The sequence below is a fragment of the Amblyomma mixtum genome, chromosome 10, assembly GCF_055824585.1.
Source record: "Amblyomma mixtum isolate Tamu chromosome 10, ASM5582458v1, whole genome shotgun sequence".
Lineage (NCBI taxonomy): Eukaryota > Metazoa > Arthropoda > Arachnida > Ixodida > Ixodidae > Amblyomma > Amblyomma mixtum.
In genome coordinates, this window is record NC_143021.1 from 168,715,591 (window position 1) to 168,737,105 (window position 21,515).

General features: G+C 44.5%; 1 protein-coding gene across 2 annotated transcripts in view; it reads left to right on the top strand.

Annotated features, from left to right (window-relative positions):
• LOC149327683 (V-type proton ATPase 116 kDa subunit a 1-like) overlaps positions 1-18,825 on the top strand; it is a 633,463-nt gene extending 614,638 nt beyond the window's left edge. The window contains exon 20 of one of the 2 annotated variants that reach the window (XM_089562560.1): positions 18,549-18,825. In XM_089562560.1, coding sequence (XP_089418686.1) covers positions 18,549-18,734 — 186 coding nt within the window. In that variant the 3' untranslated portion in view covers positions 18,735-18,825. The remainder of the gene's footprint in view (positions 1-18,548) is intronic. The other variant, XM_089562561.1, reaches the window with a different exon arrangement.
• The last annotated feature ends 2,690 nt before the right edge of the window (positions 18,826-21,515 follow it).

A 21,515-nucleotide genomic window follows, 5' to 3' on the forward strand; every position in this document is an offset into this window, starting at 1 on the left:
AAATCAAGGGTGTTGAAAAGGTTGAGAGTGAGGACCTGATACAGGTTGTTAGTAAAATTGGAAATGTCCTGAATGAACCCGTGGCACAAGAGGACATTGAAGTGTGTCACAGGGTGAAAACTCGCAATGAGTCGACAGAGAACATTATTGTTCAATTCAAGAACAGATCCAAGAGAGATGCCTTGCTTCTAAAAGCACGGAAAACGCGTGTTTCCATGAAAGACCTCGAAGAAGAATGCGTCAGCACATCCATTTACATTAATGAGCATTTATGTCCTGCAATGAAACTACTGTTGGGAATGACTGTAGCAAAAAAGAAGGAATGCCAATGGAAGTTCGTGTGGACCAGGGATGGCAAGATTTTCGCTCGAAAAGATGAAACAGCTAACGTTATCAATGTACGAAGTGAGCGTGACGTTCAGTTGATTGCCTAAATTCGCACTGAACTAATTGTACCGTTTCATTTTTTTTTTTTGTCAAGAATGGCGCTACTACCGTGGGATATCAATAACATTTTTGTTTCTGAACAGATAAATTCCCTTAAAGGGATACTGAAGCGGTTTTCGAATCAGCTATTTTTTTAGGATTTTAAAGTAGTGTCATTGCTGATCACGTCTGTGAAATTATTTTTTCGATTTTGGCTAAAACAGTGGAGCAATCGCCAATTAAAAACGCGATGTTCAAATCTCCCGCGCCCCGCGCGAGCGTAGGAGCGGAGAACAGCGGAGAGGGAAACCTCGTCCATGGCGGCCAACGTGACGTCACGTTGAGGAGCCGGGGATACTTCGGCGCACCCGAGCGAGCTTTCAGCGCGCGTTGTTTCTCGTGCTGCGTGCGTTGTGACGTACAAAGCGTGTCAACCGACCTTGAGAATCAGAATCAACACGAGGTAGTACTCTGCGTTCGTGTCCATGAACAAATACGGCCGAGACTGTGTCGTCTTCCACTGTTTTTAGCAAGATCAAAAGCTCGCAGCGCAAGCGCTCGCTGCTGTGACGAAGAATTCAAGCTGACCCAAGCAAGCCTACTCTGCTCGAAGCACTTTCGTAAGAGCGGCGACATGAAGAGCTTGTCCCTAATGTGACCTCTGGAGATTTCTGTCGAAAAGGCGCGGCTGAACCATGACACACACAGTTCTTTCGATTTTCTCGGGCATGAGAGGCGTGTCACCATTCCGAAGAAGCGCCTCTTCTAAAAGTAGAAACATGCTCACTTAGCCCCTGAAGAAACCTTATAGAGGCTCAAGCATGTGTCGCTCTCCTCAGCTTAGGTGCGGCCAGACCACCTGAGACGTGCTGAGCAAGGCTCGGTTAGTGATTTTATACTCGGTTCGACGTGTCCAAGCAAGCAAGCAAGCAGAGCAAAGCACAATAAAGCAAAGCAAGCAAGCATCGAAGCTCTTCATATGCGGCATCTCGTTTAATCGTACCTAAGCAATTAAAATGAAAGCGTTCGACGTTGATTTCGGATGCGAATTTGAGAGAAATGAATGCCAACCGAGTTTCTGCAAAAAAACACCGCAACCTTAAGGCCGGTTCACATGCAAGCGACTGAGCGATTGAGCGGCGCGTCGCAGCGAAAATTTCCAACTTGTTGAAACCTCGCCGCTCGTCGCAGCGACGACTCAAAACAGGTTTTTCCGCCGCGGCGACAGGATTCGCTAGCATTTTCGCTGGCATGTGAAACAGGCTTTACTCGGTTTCTTCATCAAGTTGTGGCAGCGGGCGAGTTGCAGCTAGCTTGGCTTTTAAACACACATATTCTTGGCAACTACTTCACTGAACCTATACTGCAAATCTAGGAAGGGCGAACGTTTCCGAGGCAGCGATTAATATTTTCTGGCATCTGCTGAACGCGCCACGAGTGAAGCAGCAGCCTTGTGCGCGTATTTGGCTTGGCTTCCAGCGCACAATGATTGCGTCACTATCTTGTGGTCACATGCCTCGCAGTGCTTGGCCACTGCGCTTCGCTAATTTTGACACTAACTTTGTGCTCCTTCATCGTTTCCTTGAAATACTTTCTTGCCCCAACCTGCAACGCCGGGTACTGAGAACAGAATTTTTTGTACACAGTGCTTTGGGCCTTTTCTTTAGGATGACGCTCTTCCGGGTGAGCCAGGAGGCGTCCGGTGGTGGTAATTGACTTGAGTATTGTTCGCACCCCTTCCATTCCGAGAATACGAGCCGAGGTTGTGCTGGCACCTTTTACGCATGGTCGGCATCGCGTCTTTGACGCTGGCGTATGCTTGTGCTAGGCGTAGAATTTTTTGCTTGTGTCTTTTTTGGTTTCAGGCGATACGTGGAATGAGCAAACTGTAGTATCCTTTTCTTCGGAGGTCAGTAAAAAAAAAATAGCCGCCGTATTCGCTTTTACAACGACACGGAAAGCTGCGATCTGCACTCAACGCAGCGCCGGATACGCATCGGCAGCTTCTCCAGTCCTCAAAATGACGTCACGACCTCTCTTGACCAATTACGGGCGGCGGCGCGCCGCGCGGAATGCCCCGCGGCACAGGCCGCATATTTCGGCTAAAAAAAAGGCAATTCGCGCTTGGTTTTGCCTTATTTGGATGCGATATTCCAGTAAACAGCATGAAAAACTATAGGATGCCGCTGCCAGCCCGATTTTCAAAAAAAGTGCTTCAGTCTCCCTTTAAGTGCTTCCATTTAAATATAAGATCTGCAGTAAACAAGGAAGATCAGTTGCAAATTCTTCTAAACAGTTTTTCCTTTAGTTTCGATGTCCTCATGTTGACGGAGACTTGGTATTCCTGCGATGGTGACGTCATGACAGACAAAAGCTATAACACCTTTTTTTTAAACAGACATAAAAAGCGAGGTGGTGGCATATTGTTAAATGTGAAGAAGAATTTAAATTGCGATTTACTGGAAGAGTTCTCTTTTATCAGCGAACACACTGAATGTCTAGCGGCTATCAGCTGCAAACATCTTTTCGTGGTCGTTTATCGCCCTCCTGATGGCAATATAGAAAGCTTTTTTGCTAACCTGGAAAGGCTGCTATGGTTTACAAACGAAAATGGTCTAACGCTCTATTTAGGAGGTGACTTCAATATTGATCTTTTAAGTCAGTCAACAGCTCAACGTCAATTGCAAACTATACTCTCTTCAAATGGTTTCAGCAATCCAATAGAAACAGCAACCCGCATTACAATAAGTACAAATACATTAATAGACCTCTTCATTACAAATTTACCTACTCATGAGACTTCCGCCGGCGTGTGCGCTGCAACCTTAAGTGATCACCTACCCATATTCATGTTCACGAAACTGCCGTTACCACACTCTGATGCGGAAGCCGAAGGCTGTTGCGTAATGCAAAACATCAATGAACGAACATTAAATAACTTCAGGAAGAATATAATGGAGACAAGCTGGGATAACGTTGATAGATTAAACTCTGCCAATGACGCCTATAACGAGTTTATCAACCTCTTTGCGCTTGCGTATACTCAATCTTTCCCTTTCGTCCAGATTAAAAAAGCTAAGAAGTCTCGCAAGCCTTGGATCACGAAAGAATGCATTAATATGATAAAAAAGAAGGACAAACTATTTAAACATTTCCTAACCACACGCGATCCAAGTGACTGGAATAAGTTTAAGAAACATAGAAACAGAACAAATGCTTTACTAAGAAATCAAAAGCGTAATTACTTGCATAATGTATTTGAACTCGGTAGCAGCAAGAAACCGGAACTAATGTGGGACAAAACAAATGTATTATTAAATCGTTTTCCCACCAACAGAGACCTCAGTGAGATAACAGTGAACAACTAAATTCTGCGTGATAAGGATCTAGCCGAAGCATTTAATCACTTTTTTTGTAATTTAGTTTCAAGTTCTTATTATCCTGAAGCTCAAATTGGTGTGAGTAGAAACTCAAACACACTTTTCTTAGAACCAACAAGTGAGAGCGAACTCAGCACAGTGTTCTTATCGCTCAGAAATAGCCATGCTACTGACATTGACAATATTCAAATAATTCCTGTCAAATATGTTCTTGACTTAATATTACCGCAGCTTACACATATCTATAATCTTGCCCTCTCAACAGGTATCTTCCCGGAGAGAATGCAAATATCCAAAGTAATAGCAATATTTAAATCAGGTGACAAAAATTCATTCCATAATTACCGGCCCATTTCGATTTTGCCGGTGTTTTCTAAAGGCTTAGAAAAAATAATGCACTTGAGAATAACAAAATTTGCAAATAAATATGATCTTATCAGCGCATTCCAGTTTGGATTCCGTAAGGGGAGATCTGCAGAACTGGCACTTTTAACACAAAAAGAAATAATCCTGAAGGCATTTGAGGATAGGAAAATTGCAGCAGGCCTCTACATTGACTTTTCTAAGGCATTCGACAGTCTCAATCACCTAAAACTATTAAAGAAATTGGAATTATATGGGATACGGGGAATCTCATTATCATTAATGACATCATATTTGCAAAATCGAAACCAATGTGTAGCAATAGGCAAACATTTATCGACCTATAAAAGAGTTTTGACAGGTGTACCTCAAGGAAGCATCCTAGGACCCTTACTATTTAATTTTTACATTAATGATATCATAAATATCACCTCGGATGCCAAGTTTATCATATATGCAGATGATGCAACCTTGTTGTTTCGTAGTCAAAGTTATGATTGCCTAGAAAGAGACATGAACAGAACTCTCAAGGACTTAAGTTTATGGAGCACGTTAAATTCATTACAACTAAATGGGAAAAAAAACAAAGGCAGTAATTTTCACCGCAAGACAGTCTACATTTACAAAAAGTATCAATTTATCTATTGGTCACACAGCAATAGAACTTGTCGATACTATTAAAACTCTTGGTGTATATTTTCATAAACATATGCTCTGGGATGTGCATGAAAATAACGTCGTTTCTCGAATTTCAAGGACCGTGGGTATACTAGCTAAATTCAAAAATTTCTTACCTCCTGCTGTTAAACTTCATTTGTTTAATGCGTTATTTATGTCTAATGTGAACTACTGTTTTCTTGTTTGGGGTAACACTACATTTACAAACTTAAATCAAATTCAAATTCTACAAAAGAAAGCCGTTCGACTAATCGCAGGTGTGGAGGCAAATACACACACCAGAAGCCTTTTCACGAAATTCCAAATACTTTCCATACATAGCCTTTATTATTTCACATTGGCCAGAAGATATAAGCAAGATCTTCATAGCGAGGAGGCTCTTATTCCATCCATAGCAAACTTAAAATTAAGAGAAGGCAGGTTGACGTCTCGGTCTCCAGAAATTTGGAAGGTTCCTTTTTTGCGTACAAATTTTAGCCGTCAAATGTTAGAGTATTCCCTTCCATCGTTACTTAACTATCTTCACAGTCATAACATCCATTTAGAAAATATTAGCATGTCAATGTTGAAGACTTTTTCTTCGTCATAATAGAGATGGTACCTTCACTAAGAATTGTATAATGATGATGTATTTTTTTTCCTGCTTTTATATATGTATTGTGCCTATGCTATCTTCCGACATGAAAATGCAATATTCTTATTTTGCTATTTTGCTTCAGTTCGTGCAGTGGCTTTGCACATTCATTTTTTTTTTGTGTGTGTGTAGAGTGTGTTTGGAAAATTAATCACTACGTTGCGCAACCGTTGTATGCCTTGTAAAGAGGGGCTTGAACCTCGTCAAGTGAACTATTTTTCACTTTTGTTCAAGCCCCTACCGCTTTGACGGAAATAAATCATATCATATCATATCATTCGGTACTACGACATATCGAGTAGATATGTCTTTTGTAGAACACTTCTTAAGGATATATCCCCACGATCGCGTTGTAGTTGGGGGTGATTTTAGCGCCATGCGCAGCAGCTGGGGATATCATCACTCAGGTGCTAGGGGAAGGCACCTTTGGCAGCAAATTGTCAGAGCGAAACTGACCATAGCCAACGACCTCACGCTACCAACTCGCCTAGGCCAGCACAAAGGTCAACAAGACACTTCCCCAGACTTGACACTACTGTCTCATCCCAGTGAGATCCTATGGTCGAGGGCTGATGATGTCATGGGCAGTGATCATTATCCCGTGGTGGTCTCATGGGCTTCTCGAGGGCGAAAGTCATTACAGCGGCAACAACGCCGTCGAATAGAGGAGCACGTCTCTTGGGACGATTTTCGTAGAATGCTCGGTACGGTGAACGCTCCCACAGGGTTAGACGAGCTCATTACTCAGATCAGCGATGCCAAGAAGAAAGCTACAACGAAGCTTTCAGTCAAGTTTGATGCCCCAAAGCCGGACTCCCACCTTTTGAATCTGTGGAATCGCAGACTTCGGGCTCTCAAGGCGTATCGCCGATCAGGCCGGACACCCCATCGGAGGCGTGCTCTCACTCGCATCAGTCAAGAAGTTGAGAAGTATACTCTGCAGCTCTCTCTCCAAGACTGGCAGCTGCTGTGCCACTCACTCAATGGAGCAGCTAACTGATCGAAGGCCTGGCACATATTTCGAGTTATCCTTGGACGCAAGAAGCCAATTTCCCCTGCCCAATGCATGGCCTTGAAATTGAATGTCTCCCCGGCGAATTTAGCTATACAAGCAGGGAAGGTATTTTTTCCCCAACGTGAAAATGCAGATACCTTGCCTGCGGACCCCGTATCAGGTACATCAAACGATTACGACGTTCCCTTCACATTAGACGAACTGGAGGCAGCTCTGTATGACTCCAATCACAATAGCGCCCCAGGGCCGGATGATATACGCTACTCAACACTTCTGAACCTTCCCAAGTCACATAAAGTTGCCCTCTTGAAAGAGATGAACAAGTACTGGACCAACGGGGATCTTCCTCTTGCCTGGAAGAAGTCAGTGGTAATACCAATTCCAAAACCTGGCAAGCCAAGTCGAACATTACAAGACCTCAGGCCAATATCACTGACGTCCAACCTTTGTAAGGTCATGGAACGTATGGCTCTAAGAAGACTTGAATGGTACTTAGACAAGTACAACGTCCTGTCTCCTATGCAAGCAGGTTTTCGTCGAGGGCTCTGTGCCCAAGACATTCTCAGAAGGCTTTATAACGACGTTCTCCCATACCCTAGCAGCGCACAGCTCCGAGTGGTTGTTGGGGTAGACGTCAAAAAGGCGTTTGATTCCGTGCCCCACTCGACCATACTTCGCCGGCTACAGGAAGTGGGAATAGGTGGCAACCTCTACCGCTTCGTGAAAGCCTTTCTTGCAGAAAGAACTTTCTCAGTAATGGTTGGAGATACTCAGGGTGAATGGCAACATAACCAAACAGGTGTCCCCCAAAGCGCTGTCATATCACCGGCTCTTTTTAACATTTCTATGTCAGGTCTCCCGCCAATGCTGTCGTCGATACCCGGTCTTAATTTTGCCGTGTATGCGGACGATATAACGTTGTGGACTAATTCAGGGTCCCCTGCAGAGCAAGAACTAGCCCTACAAACAGGCCTTAATGCCGTCCATGAATACATCAAGAAGTGTGCAATGGAAACCTCTCCCGAAAAAACCGAGTATGTGGTTGTCTTAAATGGTGCGCGGGTACGGGCTGAGGCCGAACGCAAACTTATCTCTCTTCATTTAGGGCACTCAGTTATCTGCCGGAAACAAACAATCCGTATACTCGGCATGCTTATTGACGAGAATGGAGGAGCCAAAAGCTGGCTTCATAACACGATGCATAGCTATCATCAGGCTTTACACCTTATGCGCCGCGTCTCAGCGCGTGGATGGGGAATCAAGGAGGTGGGGCTCCGTCAGATTACCCTGGCACTCATAACATCAAAAATCCTGTACGCATATTCGTACATGCGGCTTAACGCAACCCAACGCCTTCAGCTTGAGCGAATCAATCGCAAGGCGATGCGTCTGGTTACTGGTCTGCCGCAGTACTGCCCAGTAGTGAACCTACACGCATGCAGCAAAATCAATGCCCTACAGGATCTGGCAGAGCAGCAATCGCTAGCCCAGCGAGTCCGTCTCTCCACAACGGCGGCTGGCCGACAGATCCTGCGGACATTAGGCTACAACGTTGACAACTTAGAGCCACTTTCGTCCGCTGCCCCGCCATGGGAACTGATCGACTTAGTAGATGGTATGCCATTACCAAAGATTAAGTAGAACGTGTTGTCGGGCTAGTTGGTTCAATACTTTAGACATGGCAGTTGCGCGAAACACACACACACAAGACAGGTTACGGGACGAGCGCTCGTCCCGTAACCTGTCTTGTGTGTGTGTGTTTCGCGCAACTGCCATGTCTGAATTACCAAAGAATATGAGTTCGGCTAATCCTCAAAGGCGCAAAGCTGCCGCCAAACGAAACGGCACGAGAAGACATCATACAAGTTAGCCCAGGAAGGAGCCATCCAACTTGTGTCGTAAGACGGTGCGGGCAGGGCACTTTTTTCTTATTTATTTTAAGCCCACACTAATATCTGTACACAGACGCCGCTCAGTTTGAACATTGCGCCGCTATAGCTTGTCACGATTCTGTGTCAGATACCTCTGTAGTTCAACGGCTTTCCGAGGAACACACCGTCACCAATCTCTAACTCACTGCCATACGACTTGCCATTACTCGAATAGTAGAAAGACAAGATCCGGCTCCTTGCACCTACCATGTTTACACAGATACAAGCAGCGTACACCGCCTGCCGCGCAGGGGGAGCTGACTATGCCGTTCTCAACACTATTCGAACAGAAGCCCGTTGCCTTGAGAGGAGGGCTACACTGTCATTATCAAATGGATTCCTGCACACGAAGGAATCACTGGAAACGAAAAGGCACACCAGGCAGCGCGCGCAGCAGCTCTTTCCGCACCTTTGCCTGGATCCACATTCGTTTCCGCTTCTTGGCCCCCTGATGACGTTGCGCACCCGTCGTCGCCCCATATGGATAGGGCGGAGACATGGCATCGCGCACAACGCTATCGTCGCAGCATACTCCAGCACTTGGCCAACCCTGAGCAACTATATCGCCGTCCACATAGCGCATTCCGGAGAGTGGAGGCAGTGCTCCTTCGCCGAGCCCAGACCGGCCAGCTTCTATCACCAGCGAAGTTGCACCTCATAAACCCGCGCTCATACCCGACTCCTCAGTGTCCGACGTGCCCTGCCAGAGGCACGGCCGAACATCCCCTACCTTTGACGCAGTACGGGAGAGAGCACTCAAGTCCCTGGGCGGGCTTCGACCTGGAACCCTGCAGGAATGGGTCGATCCGCCATCGCACATCGGGCCATCAGACGCACTCCGGCTCTGGCGAACTTTTCTTTCCTACTTCAAGGAAGATGAAGGGCCAGGCCATCACTTCGCGGAGCCGACCTCGGGACGACACTACCTCGAGGAAGAAGCGGACACCGGTCCCCCACCCGCACTCCGACCTTCACCCCCACCCCCATCCTCACCCCCACCCTTAACCACTCCCCCACCCCAACCTCCATGAAGCACCTTAGTTCTGCCGCAAGGTATCGGCCTACTAAATGCACAAATAAAGACGTTTAAATAAAATGAATGAATGAATGAATGAATGAATGAATGAATGAATGAATGAATGAATGAATGAATGAATGAATGAATGAATGAACTATGGTAGCTCTGCAGTCGTTATAAATATCTTCCAATATTTTCACATAACACTCTTCTACACCCTGATTCCGCAATGCCTGCATGACTGCTGAGCTTTCTACTGAGTCGAATGCTTTCTCGTAATCAATGAACGCTATATATAGGGGCTGCTGATGTTCTGTTCTAAGCAGCAGACAGACGCTTCAGTGGCAGCAACGCAAAAAAGCTCTTTATTCGAGGCAGCAGCGTCCTTTTATAGGTAACGCTGCATGCCGGTCAGGCACACGTCATTTCCGTTACAATGTTATCAGACCGACTGGCTGATACAGAACAGCTTATATTCTGCGCATTTCTCTATTCCCTGATTGATTGCGTGAATATTGTCCATTGTCCAGTATCCTTTACGAAAGCCTGCCTGGTCATTTGGTTGATTGAAGTCTAAGGTTGTCCTGACCCTATTAGCGATTACCTTAGCTAATACCTTGTAGGGAACAGACAGTAAGCTGATCGGTCTGTAATTCTTCAAATCCTTGGAGTCTTCTTTCTTATGAATTAAGATAATGTTAGCGTTCTTCCAAGCTCTAGTTATGCTCGAGGTCACAAGGCATTGCGTATACAGGGTGGCTAGTTTTTCGAGTACAATCTCTCCTACATCCTTCAACAAATCTGCTGTTATCTGATCCTAACCAACTGCCTTCCCCCTCTGCATTGCTCCCAAGGCTTTCTTTACTTCCTCCTTCGTTACTGGCGGGATATCCCTTTGCTGTGTTCCACTGCCTCTCTCAGTAACATTCTGATTGCAATCGCTACTGTATAGATTTGTGTAAAATTCTTCGGGTACTTTAACTATCTTATCCGTATTGCTAATGACATTGCCCTCTTTGTCTCTTATGGCATGCAACTGGTTTTTACCTATGCCTAGTTTCTCTTCGCTGCTTTTAGGCTACCTCCGCTCTTTAGAGCATCCTCGACTTTCTCCATGTTAAACTTCCTGATGTCGGCTACCTTGCGCTTATTTATTAACTTCGACAGCTCTACTAGCTCTATTCTATCTATGGAGTTAGACGTCCTCGTGCTTTGCCGTATCTATAATGGCTGCCCAGCTACAAAGCACTTCTATTCAAAATTCGAGTAAGGAAAGGTATCAGGCAGAGAGACACGATCTCGCCAACGCTATTCACCACCTGTTTACAGGAGGCCTGAAATGGGAACAGTTGAGGATACAGAAGTAATTTTCGATTCGCTGGCGGCATTGCCTTGCTATGTAGCTCAGTAGATGAGGTGCAAAGCATCATCAGTGAGTTAGAAAGGCCGAGCAGAACGGTAGGCCTTAATATTTCATTACTATGTACACTGGATTGCATTGCACATTATCAATTTTTGTCTCGTGAAGCATTTTTGAAGCGAAAAGCTTCACTAGGCACGTCAACACCGGGCCTGGCGTGCGCCGTGATCAATTTTAGCCACAGCTGCGCATGCGCGAAACCGAGCGACGTCACGTGAGCGTCGCCGCTTCTCCTCCTCGCCACCGTTTTAACCTTCGCCGCTGCCGCGCGGTCCCCGCCGCCGTCCAAGAGGAGCAGGTTCTTTCGCAAGGCGTTGCGAGAACACGTGAGCGGCGGCCGCGGCCATAGAAGAGGCGGCCATCCTCGCCACCGTTTGACCTTTCGCCGCAGCCGTGCGCAGTGCGCATTTGAGAGGAGGGGTATATAAGGCGCGCTTGCCCATAGAACAGGCGCAGACACTCGCCATGGAAGGAGACGAAGAAGCAACAGTCGCACGGCGCAGAAACACCGATTCAGAAGCGGTAGCTTGGGAGTTGGCTGAGAAGCAGCGAGAGCTTTTCGCTTATCCAGGCTGAGCCTTAGCTAAGCCGCAGCCAATTTTTGTTTACTGATAAACTTAATGCAGTACGTACGAAATTGTTCTTGTATTATTAAAGTTTAACCAAGTTATTTTCCTTTTCTTTCTACAGAGAGATTAGAGTGTAACCTATGACGGTGTGTATCTTTCTGTATTGATGCGTTATACTTGGGTCTGCGTTTGATGTATAATCATATGTACACTTGTGCTGCCTGTGCTGTCAGGGGGGCATATCCTAGCCAGGCCAAATTTGTAGTAAATTGTAGTAGGAGCCAATTTGTAGTAGGAGCCAGTTTGTAGTAAATTGTATCAAATAAAAAAGAAAGAAAGAAATACTGGCATGCAGAAAACCAAAGTAATGTTCAATAGTCTTTCAAGGGAACCGTAGTTCGCAATTGGTGGCGAGGTGCTGGAAGCGCCAAGGGAATACGTCTTCTCAGAGCTGGCTGTGGCCGCTGATGCTGATTACGAGAGGGACGAATAAGAGTGCGGTTGGGCGCATATGGCAAGTTCTCTCAGATCACAAAAGAGAGTTTACCAAAATCCTTCTGTTTTGTTCGCGCAGTTTTAAATATCAATCAAATCAATCAAATCTTTACTTCAGTTTGTACACGCAAACTGGGGATGGTGAGAAAAAAGCAGTGAATGATACACCGCTTGACTGGCCTCACCATCCTTACAAGTCAGCAGTTGGCACGAGGCAAAAAGAGAGAAAAAAAAACACTGTTGAAAAGTGGATACAAGTGCGCTTATGAAGAACAATGTATTATAGGAAACAGATATCTAGCAATTGGCAGTAATAATTATAATAAAAGACAGTGAGGTTATTACACAGAGTGGCATAGTACACCCAGACGCTTCGCATCACTGTAGCACAGATTGCTGAATAAAGCTTTTCCGGATGGCAGACAAAGACAAATTATTCACTTGGTCACTGAATGAGGTATTGAGGAACTTTGGCACAATATACCTTAACATACAGAATCCATAGTTAGTTCTGCATTTTAGTAGTACAAACCTACATTGCAATCGGATGTCGTACGATGATTGGCGATATGTCATTGGCACAATCTGAGAAATAAATGAATCACCCTTTTTTACCACTGTTTTGTAAAAACATGCAAATCTGTAGTCAAATAGTTTGTTGACAGGTATAATATTATAATGTAGGTAAATGTGTCTACTAGGTGAATCATATGACCCATTGACGATTGCACGAAGCATTTTCTTTTGCAATGTTTGCAGTTTTAGGACGTTAGATACCGTTGTGTTGCCCCAGACAAGGAAACAATAGCTTAGGTGGGAATAGAAAAATGCATAATACAAAGTAATTTTAGTTTTGGTAGGTAAAGTATGCCTGTTACGCAACGTAATTCCGACGATTCTAGAAAGTGTTGATACAATGTTATTAACATGTGCATCCCATGTCATCTTACTGCTGTTCTCTTTATTTATCTTTAGTGAGTTAACTAATGAGCATGCGGCAAGTGATAATAGCGTACGGTTTGCGGTATCTACTAAGCGGTGTACATCATAGGAAGAAAAGAATAGGCTGGTGTCGTCTGCATATATAATATATTTTGCATGGTTGCTAATGTTAGGAATATCATTTATATATATATTGAACAGTAGTGGCCCCAAGATGCTACCCTAAGGGACCCCATTCGAAATTCTTAGAATCTGAGAAGAGGAATGATTAATCATCACATATTGAGACCGAGAACTCAAATAAGATTTAATTAGGCTGAGAGCATGCCCGCGTATGCCGTAATGCTCCAGTTTTGCATAAAGAACATCGTGATTCAAGCAATCGAAGGCTTTGCTCAAGTCAACAAAGATACCAAGGGTTAAAAGCTGTGACTCAAAATTTTTTAATATGTATTCTTTTTGAACCAGTAGTGCATGCTCCGTAGACCTATTTTCTCTAAATCCATATTGGCAGTCAGTTATTACGGAATGTTTAGACAGGAAATGTTGAAGACGGATGCGATTTAGCTGTTCTAAGCCCTTAGAAAAATACGGAATTATAGACACTGGTCTATAGTTCCCCAGTTTGTTTGCATCGCCTTTTTTATATATCACGGCTACCCTGGCTAGCTGCATGTCAGAAGGGAATTGAGCGGCCATGAGTGCGGTATTATATATATAGGTTAGACATGGCGTAATTATGTGAAGAATATATTTAACTGGTCGGCTCTGTATACTGTGTGCATCAAGACTACACGTATCTTTTAACTTTCTGCATATTGTAAAAACTTCAGCTTCGTCCGTTGGCCCGAAGAATAGAGATGCTTTTAACTTGCCGCCTAAAAAATTGGAGATGCCAGCATTAAATTGGCTAGTACCTACTTCGGAGAAGAATTTATTAAATGTGTTAGCGAGGTGTGGTCTAGAAGTTTCTGTACCATCGATTATTAAACTTGTTATCTTCCTGCCGTGTGTGTTTCTATTTAAGAGCAAGTTTAAGCGCCTCCATTTTTCTTTGGGGTTGCTAGGGAGCTGGTTATCAAACAAGTTGTTATAGTAAGCGACCTTAGCTATCCTAATTTCTTTATTTAAACGATTGCGCAAGATTTATACCTGGCTAATACGTCCGCGTCCCTAGTTTTAATGAATTGTGCAAGCATCTTGTGTTTCTTTTTTGCAAGTCGTGTAAGGCGACGGGTCATCCAGGGTTTACGAGCATTCTTGCAAGGCGTTATATCAACCACAGGGAAGCAGTCATTGTACAATAAAAGAAACATTTCAAGGAATTTGCGATAAGCGCCCTCAGCTGTGTTTTCTCTGTATACGGGATCCCAGTTCACTAAAGCAATGCGGCTCCTAAATTGCTCAAGCCTTTCTTGAGAAATAAGTTGCCGCCGAGCCTGTGCATTTGCCTTCGTATGGATTTGTTTGTCTAGGCGCAAGAAAACAGGTAAGTGGTCACTGATATCAAATGCGATACGGCCTGAAAAGAGTGCATTATGATTATTTGTTACGATAAGGTCTAGCGTGGAAGAACAGGTAGGAGTGATGCGTGTTGGACTACTGATAGCGTTGTGGAAACCAGTCACCTCTAGAAGTGTTAAAAGTTTTTGCTGTGCTGAGCTGACTGTGCTTATATCTATGTTGAAATCTCCCGCTATAAAGGAAAAAAGGTTTCTGCGTTAAAAAAGAATAATTCACGCTCGAGGTGGTCAAAAAAACGTTGCTAAGTTGCCCTGGGGGGGGGGGGGGGGGGGGGGGGGGGGCGGTAAAGAACAGAAAAAGTTTGGCAGGCCGACTTCACGGTGAGCATTTCGATATCACTATTGCAGAAGCAATGATCAGATAAGAGTTCACAAGTATACTTGTTTTTCACAAGTAGCGCAACGCCTCCCCCACGTTCCGTGGTGCGGTTAACATAAAAAGAGTTATACCCCGGTATTCGCAGCACATCAGTGTCGTGACAATACCATGTTTCGGTTAAACAGATGACATCAAACGATACCGTAAGCTTGCCAAAAAATGAGTCAGTTCATCAACTTTGTTCACAGCTGATTGCATGTTGAAATGAATTAACATGAATTGCTTATTTTTATCTAAGCCAACATTTTTTTAAATTGTGAGGGTGTGTAAAGAGGTGTAGTGCTCGATCCATTTTCCAGAGGAAGGAAAGGAAGAACAACTCCTGTATGATGAGTAATGACGCCGCATTACGTCATTTTTAGCAAATCGGCTTGACTGCTTATCCGAATGATATCAGAAGTATCTGTTCTGCGTGCGAGTATGCTGCCGTTTTTTGTCCAGACGTACTTCCATCCTTTTTCCTTGCAATTGCGGCACCAAGAAGGCGTTTGTTGTCAGGAGTCAAATGTTCATTGACATAAATCCGTTGAGAGGGACCAGTAAAACCAATGTCAGTAGTTTATAGGGTTGCCTTTCTTGCTGCCCCAAGAAAATGGTTTCTCTTCGTACGGGTCGTGAATCTCACAACTACGTTAATGTCATTGCTGTTTTTGGTTTTAACGACATGCGCGATGTCAATGTCTGCTAGGTCAAGCGGAATGCTGGTGGTCTGTGCGATTTGCAAGGCTACCTCAGCAGCTCGGTCTTTAGCTGTGAGTCGCAAGCCCTTTATCTCCACATTGTTCGACCAGCTGTATTGCTCCAGTTCAGCAATTCTCCCTTCAGCTTTAGTTAGCCTCTCTGTTAGGTCCTTGTTTTCCTGCCTTAAGACAGCACATTCCTCCTTTGTCCTCTTGACCTCGGCAGTCAGAGTTTTCAGTTCTGATAGAGCATTTTTGAAGTCATCAGCAGCGTCAGAGCAAAAAGTTATGCTCTGGTTCATTGAGCGTATTTCGGCACGCATTTCTCGTTTGAAATCTTCAATGGCTTTCATGACATCAGCAGTGGCAGTCGACATCGTCAACACAAATCACAAGACACTCAGTCGGCAGTGGCAAATAATGCAAAGTTTGGTCTTGTATAGGTAAACACCTCAACCCAGCAAACCACAAACCTCCCATAGATGTCCAGATTAAGTCTGAACGTCTATGTACCAAACCAAAATCTCTCAGACGTCTTATCTACCAACCTTTTTTCGCGGAAAAGCTGCAGACGTACCCACCACATTATATCTGCCTTAACCTAGACTCCTCGTAGATATTACTTGTCACGTCCTGGGTATGTAAGCGAGATATATAATTTAAGAATTGCATATTTTTCAATCGTTCGATATTTCGTGTTGCCTTACTGCATTTAAAGTTGGAAATCGCTGTTGACTACAAATTGGAGGCATGACCAGCGCTGCCTGTGTTTTTGTGTTTTTTCGTGCTCGCTTCACGGCAACATTATCCTACCTAGTAAGAAGAAAAATACGGGAAGTAGTAAAGACAAATCTGAATGCACACGCATCAGGTTTCTGACTCAACTGTACGCAGTTGGCTTGAAATGCCAGTCACTTTGGTCAGGATTCGCATTCTTATTTCATTACTATTCTTACATTCAATTTATACCTTGTGGTACAGCCTGCAAGCTATCTCAACCACACTGAAAAGTGAGGACACACTAAGAAACTTTTTTGTTATTTAGCAGCCAGGACTATATAATAACCATTTTTTCTGATTAAGCATGTTTTATTCAACTTATCCAACTATTTAAAGTGCAAGAATTGGTTCAGTTCAATTTTTGGGAGTTATTTTTTTTTTTCAAAAATGTCTTAAATCTGCTAATCGCGCTAGCAATGATAACTATTGGAATGTTGAGCTGAGGAAAGCTTAGGCATTTGTGTAGCTGAATGTGTGACCTCATGTTTCTTGAGAATAAACTTCTTGAGTCCCGCTTTTTATCATCATGTCAACACTGTAATCATGTCCAGTGCAGGCCAAAAATTTCTCCAGTTAACCCTGTGCCAGCGGCGGCCCCCTTATCCCAGCAAACTTCCGCTTCATCTGCCCACCTGCCCTGATCCTCTCTGCTGTGCTTGCATTCTCTCTGAATCCAGCCCGTTACCCTAACGATAATTGGTTATCTTGCCTTCATGCAACATGCGCTGCCCATATGCCTGTTCTATGCCGCGGACAGGCGGCGGCGGGGAAAGTGCGGTGAATTGTCTAAGCGGTCTAAGCCGCCATCGCGTTGTAGTTCGTATCGTATTTTATCAATAATAGCGCAAACTGCGCATGGCGATTGCAGCTGTGAAAAAAGTAATATGCTACAATTTAAAAATAATTAACTTATTTTTCGTGCCACAGCAAGCCTGCTACTAAGTACAAAAAAGAAAAAAAGAGACGATACAAAATATGTGACAGTTTCGCACATCAGCACGAGGCTAGGTTCAGCCATGGCGGCAGTGGTAGAGCGCAGGGCGTGTGCGATTTCTATCGTGTTCCGTGGGAACATTGTGTTTGAAGAACCTCGACACAGAATTAATTATTCCCTTATTATTGCTGGCGAGATTGTTCAACCGTTCTTTCCTTGATGGAGCTGAAGGAAGACAGTTTGCTTGCTTTTACTACTCGGCGAAGTGGACCCGTCAGTACGAATTAGGACTACAAGTCGTTTTCACCGGCTGGGATCGTGACCTTTCTTGGTGCGTACTCAGTCTCAGTTTACTCATTGAAGTGTGTTTTATGCTATTTTTGCGTTCGTAATGAAAAAATTCTAACGCATTTATCGGCACTTTATATTTTTACGCTCACTCATTTGGCTGTTTTGCCAAACTCGCTGTGTATTGAAACAAAGGCTGGTGATGTATGCAACTGGCCTCTACTACCGAACTGTGGGCATGCGTTCGGATGGTGTGCCGAAGTGCGTGTGCAAGCACACTCCGCTCAGCACGACTGCCTTTTAGTGCTGCAAGGGCAACCTTTGACGCTTCATAGACTTGCGTCGGTAAAAGTGGCGTAAATTACTGGGTTTGTTTGTTGTGGTTGCTGTGCCATTCTCTTGTCACCTGTAAAAGTGAACAATTATGCTTTCTTTTGCAGCAACCTTGGCTTATTGGGCTCGGCAGAAGAGTATTGATGCCACCGCAGCTGTTAACCTCACGATTATGCTCAACGAGGAGATTCAGTGAAAGCGCCGAGCGCAATAAAATACTGACGCACTAGGAAGTCATCTGCAGTGTTTTGGGCTCCCGTGATGGCCATGTACTCGCTTACTCAACTGTATTTGAGCTAGCTGGAGTGCTTGGACGTCCCGACGACTCCATAGGGAAGTCTGTGGCTGGTGTGCAGTAGGTCTCCGTTCCATCTGGAATTGTAACAGGTGTCAGCTGCATCTCGTATTGCAGCTGGTTCCAGTCTGGAAATGTGTCTCTTAAAACAGTAGGACTGGAACCAGTTAGAAATTTTCACCTGGATATTGATCTATGTATAGTCATATTCTCTTTATATAGACGTCTAGGCTACGTAGACTGGGCGTACTTACATGTTCACAAATATCTGATAAATGTAGAGCGTGATGTCTACAGTACGTACCTACAACGTGAACTGGACCCCAATTTTCATGTTGTAGATACGTAGATTTTTCGTAAACGGTACTAATATGGATGTCTAATGGAGCGATGCAGCGATGCAGTAGCAGTGGCGGTGGCGCAGTTCCATGTTCTCTGCCTAAACCTGTCATCGAATTCTTGCAGAAATTTTCGCACGGTGCCGTCTACAACCTGGTTCATCATATCAGCACACTGCTGATATCAACTCTGGCCGTCACGTGGGGACCCAAGCGCCGGGACCTTCCTATAAAAGCGGCGACAAGCGACCCCCGTCTTCATTCAGCGATGCAGCAGCAGTGGCGGTGGCGCAGTTCCATGTTCTCTGCCTAAACCTGTCATCGAATTCTTGCAGAAATTTTCGCACGGTGCCGTCTACAACCTGGTTCATCATATCAGCACACTGCTGATATCAACTCTGGCCGTCACGTGGGGACCCAAGCGCCGGGACCTTCCTATAAAAGCGGCGACAAGCGACTCCCGTCTTCATTCAGCGATGCAGCAGCAGTGGCGGTGGCGCAGTTCCATGTTCTCTGCCTAAACCTGTCATCGAATTCTTGCAGAAATTTTCGCACGGTGCCGTCTACAACCTGGTTCATCATATCAGCACACTGCTAATATCAACTCTGGCCGTCACGTGGGGACCCAAGCGCCGGGACCTTCCTATAAAAGCGGCGACAAGCGACCCCCGTCTTCATTCAGCGATGCAGCAGCAGTGGCGGTGGCGCAGTTCCATGTTCTCTGCCTAAACCTGTCATCGAATTCTTGCAGGTTGGTAATAGACAATTTATTAAGCACTTTTCTTTTTTTCGCGACGGCCCCTGCTGCTGATCTAGCTGTTTTGCATTTTTCTGTTATTGCCTATTGAATGCTGGTTTCTGCTCTTGTTTACCATGAAGGACGCATGCTCCTCTTGCAACGCAAATTTTGCCGATGGTGACACGTTCATGACGTGCGTCGACTGCACTTGTAATTTCCACATCGGAAAATGCAGCGGCGTGACCGAACGATCGTTTAGGATGATGAAAGAAGCCACTAGGAAAGCGCTGAAATGCCCAGCTTGCAAGCAAGCAGCTGGACAGACCGATTCAGCGAATGTCTTGGAAAATTTCCAAGCAGAACTAGCGGAAATAAACAGAAAATTGTCTGGCATGCTCGTACTGGAGACCAAATTAGATAAGCTAATGAACATGCAGGAAACTGTGTTGAACATCGAGAAGTCAGTACAGCTTCTGTCTGACACTTATGATGACATAAAAGTGAACCTACAACGACAGGACAAAGAAATAGGCGACTTGCGGCGTCGAGTGGAGGCTGTTGAGAGTGGAAGCGGTGAAAGTACTGTCCAAACACTAAAACAAGAATTAAATGAACTCGAACAGTATAGCCGCCACCAGAACATTGAAATCCATGGGCTTGAGCTGAGTGAAAATGAAGACCTCATGGCTGAAATTAACAAGATTGCCCGAAAATTGGAGCTCCCTGATTTATCCGATAGCAACGTTGAACATGTGCATCGTTTGCCCCCCAAAAAGGACAGAAGGCCTGTGGTGATTGTAAGGTTTTCCAACCGAGCCCTCAGGCGCAAATGGTTTGAAGCACGCAAGTGCGCCCAAGAAAAGTTGACCAACATCAGCTTCTATGAAAACTTGACAGCAGTGAACAGGCGATTGCTGTGGCTGGCGAAGATAAGGGCAAAGGAAAATGACTACAAATTCGTGTGGACTTCTGAGGGTAAAGTGTTTGTAAGAAAACAAGCAAAAGCAAGTGCTATCAGGATTGCAACCGAAAATGACCTGAGCAAAATTCTTTAGGTCAGTGACGACGGCTATTTTGATTTCAAAAAAATCAAGACGGCGTACCACACAACTTCGTTCAATGATCTGGTGAAAAGTAACAAGTGTTTTCGTGAAAAGGGGCTTTCTTTTTTTCATTTAAATACACAGAGTCTGAGGAACAAACAAGATGACGTTAGTACATACCTCTCACAACTACAGTGTTCCTTTGATTTCTTGGCTTTTTCAGAAACATGGTTCTCAAGTGTCACTGATGTTACGAATTTTTCCGGGTACAGTCACGTTTCTGTTTATCGTGTGCAAAAACGGGGTGGAGGTGTGTCCCTATTTATCCGCGACTGTTTTCACTATGATACCATAGACGACTTTACTTGCATGTGTGACGACCTTGAAACTGTTGCCATCATGTGCAAAAACATTGCCATCGTATGCATCTACCGACCGCCCCAGGGCACGCTGTCAATTTTTTTAAACTACATTGAATCACTCATAGATTTTGTCAATTCCCGGAAGAGGCATGTAGTGATCATAGGGGACTTTAATATCGATCTTAACTCTAATAACCCTGCTAAAGTGCAACTTCTTGAAATTATGCTTCAAAATGGTTGTGAGAACGTCATTGAACAGCCTACGAGAGTCACATCGAATACAAGTACTCTGATCGACTTATGTTTCACAGATTTTTCTAAGTCTGCTAGTTGCTCCGGTGTACTTTGTTCAGGACTGAGCGATCATCTACCAATTTTTGTAGCATTACCGATCGCCACACGTACACAATGCACAAATAATACTATCCGTATCATCAATGACGGCGGAAAAAAGACCTTTCATTCACTTGTTAAAAACTTGAACTGGGCGAACGTATATAAGGAACCCGATCCATCTGTATCCTACGATATTTTTATGTCCGAATTACAAATTTGTTACGATGCTGCATTCCCCCTCACAACAATTGTTCGGCACAAGAAAGCAAGAAAAGAATGGATTACGAATGACCTTTTTAAGCGCATAAAACACAAGGATAAGCTGTTCGAACAGTTTCTGCGGACGCGTGATATTGCAAAGCTGCAAGAATTCAAGCGGTTCAGAAACAAACTTAGCTCTGACTTAAAGAAAGCCAAGTGTAGATTCTATCAACATAAGTTCGAAAAGTGCGCAGATAACCCCCGAAAAACATGGAAACAATTCAATGAACTAAACGCCACGCACGTTTCTGGTATACCATTTGAATTAGTTATAAATGGAGCCACTTATTCGGAGCAAAACTTAGTTAACCTTATCAATGATCATCTAGCTAACGCAGGTGCTGGAAACTTTT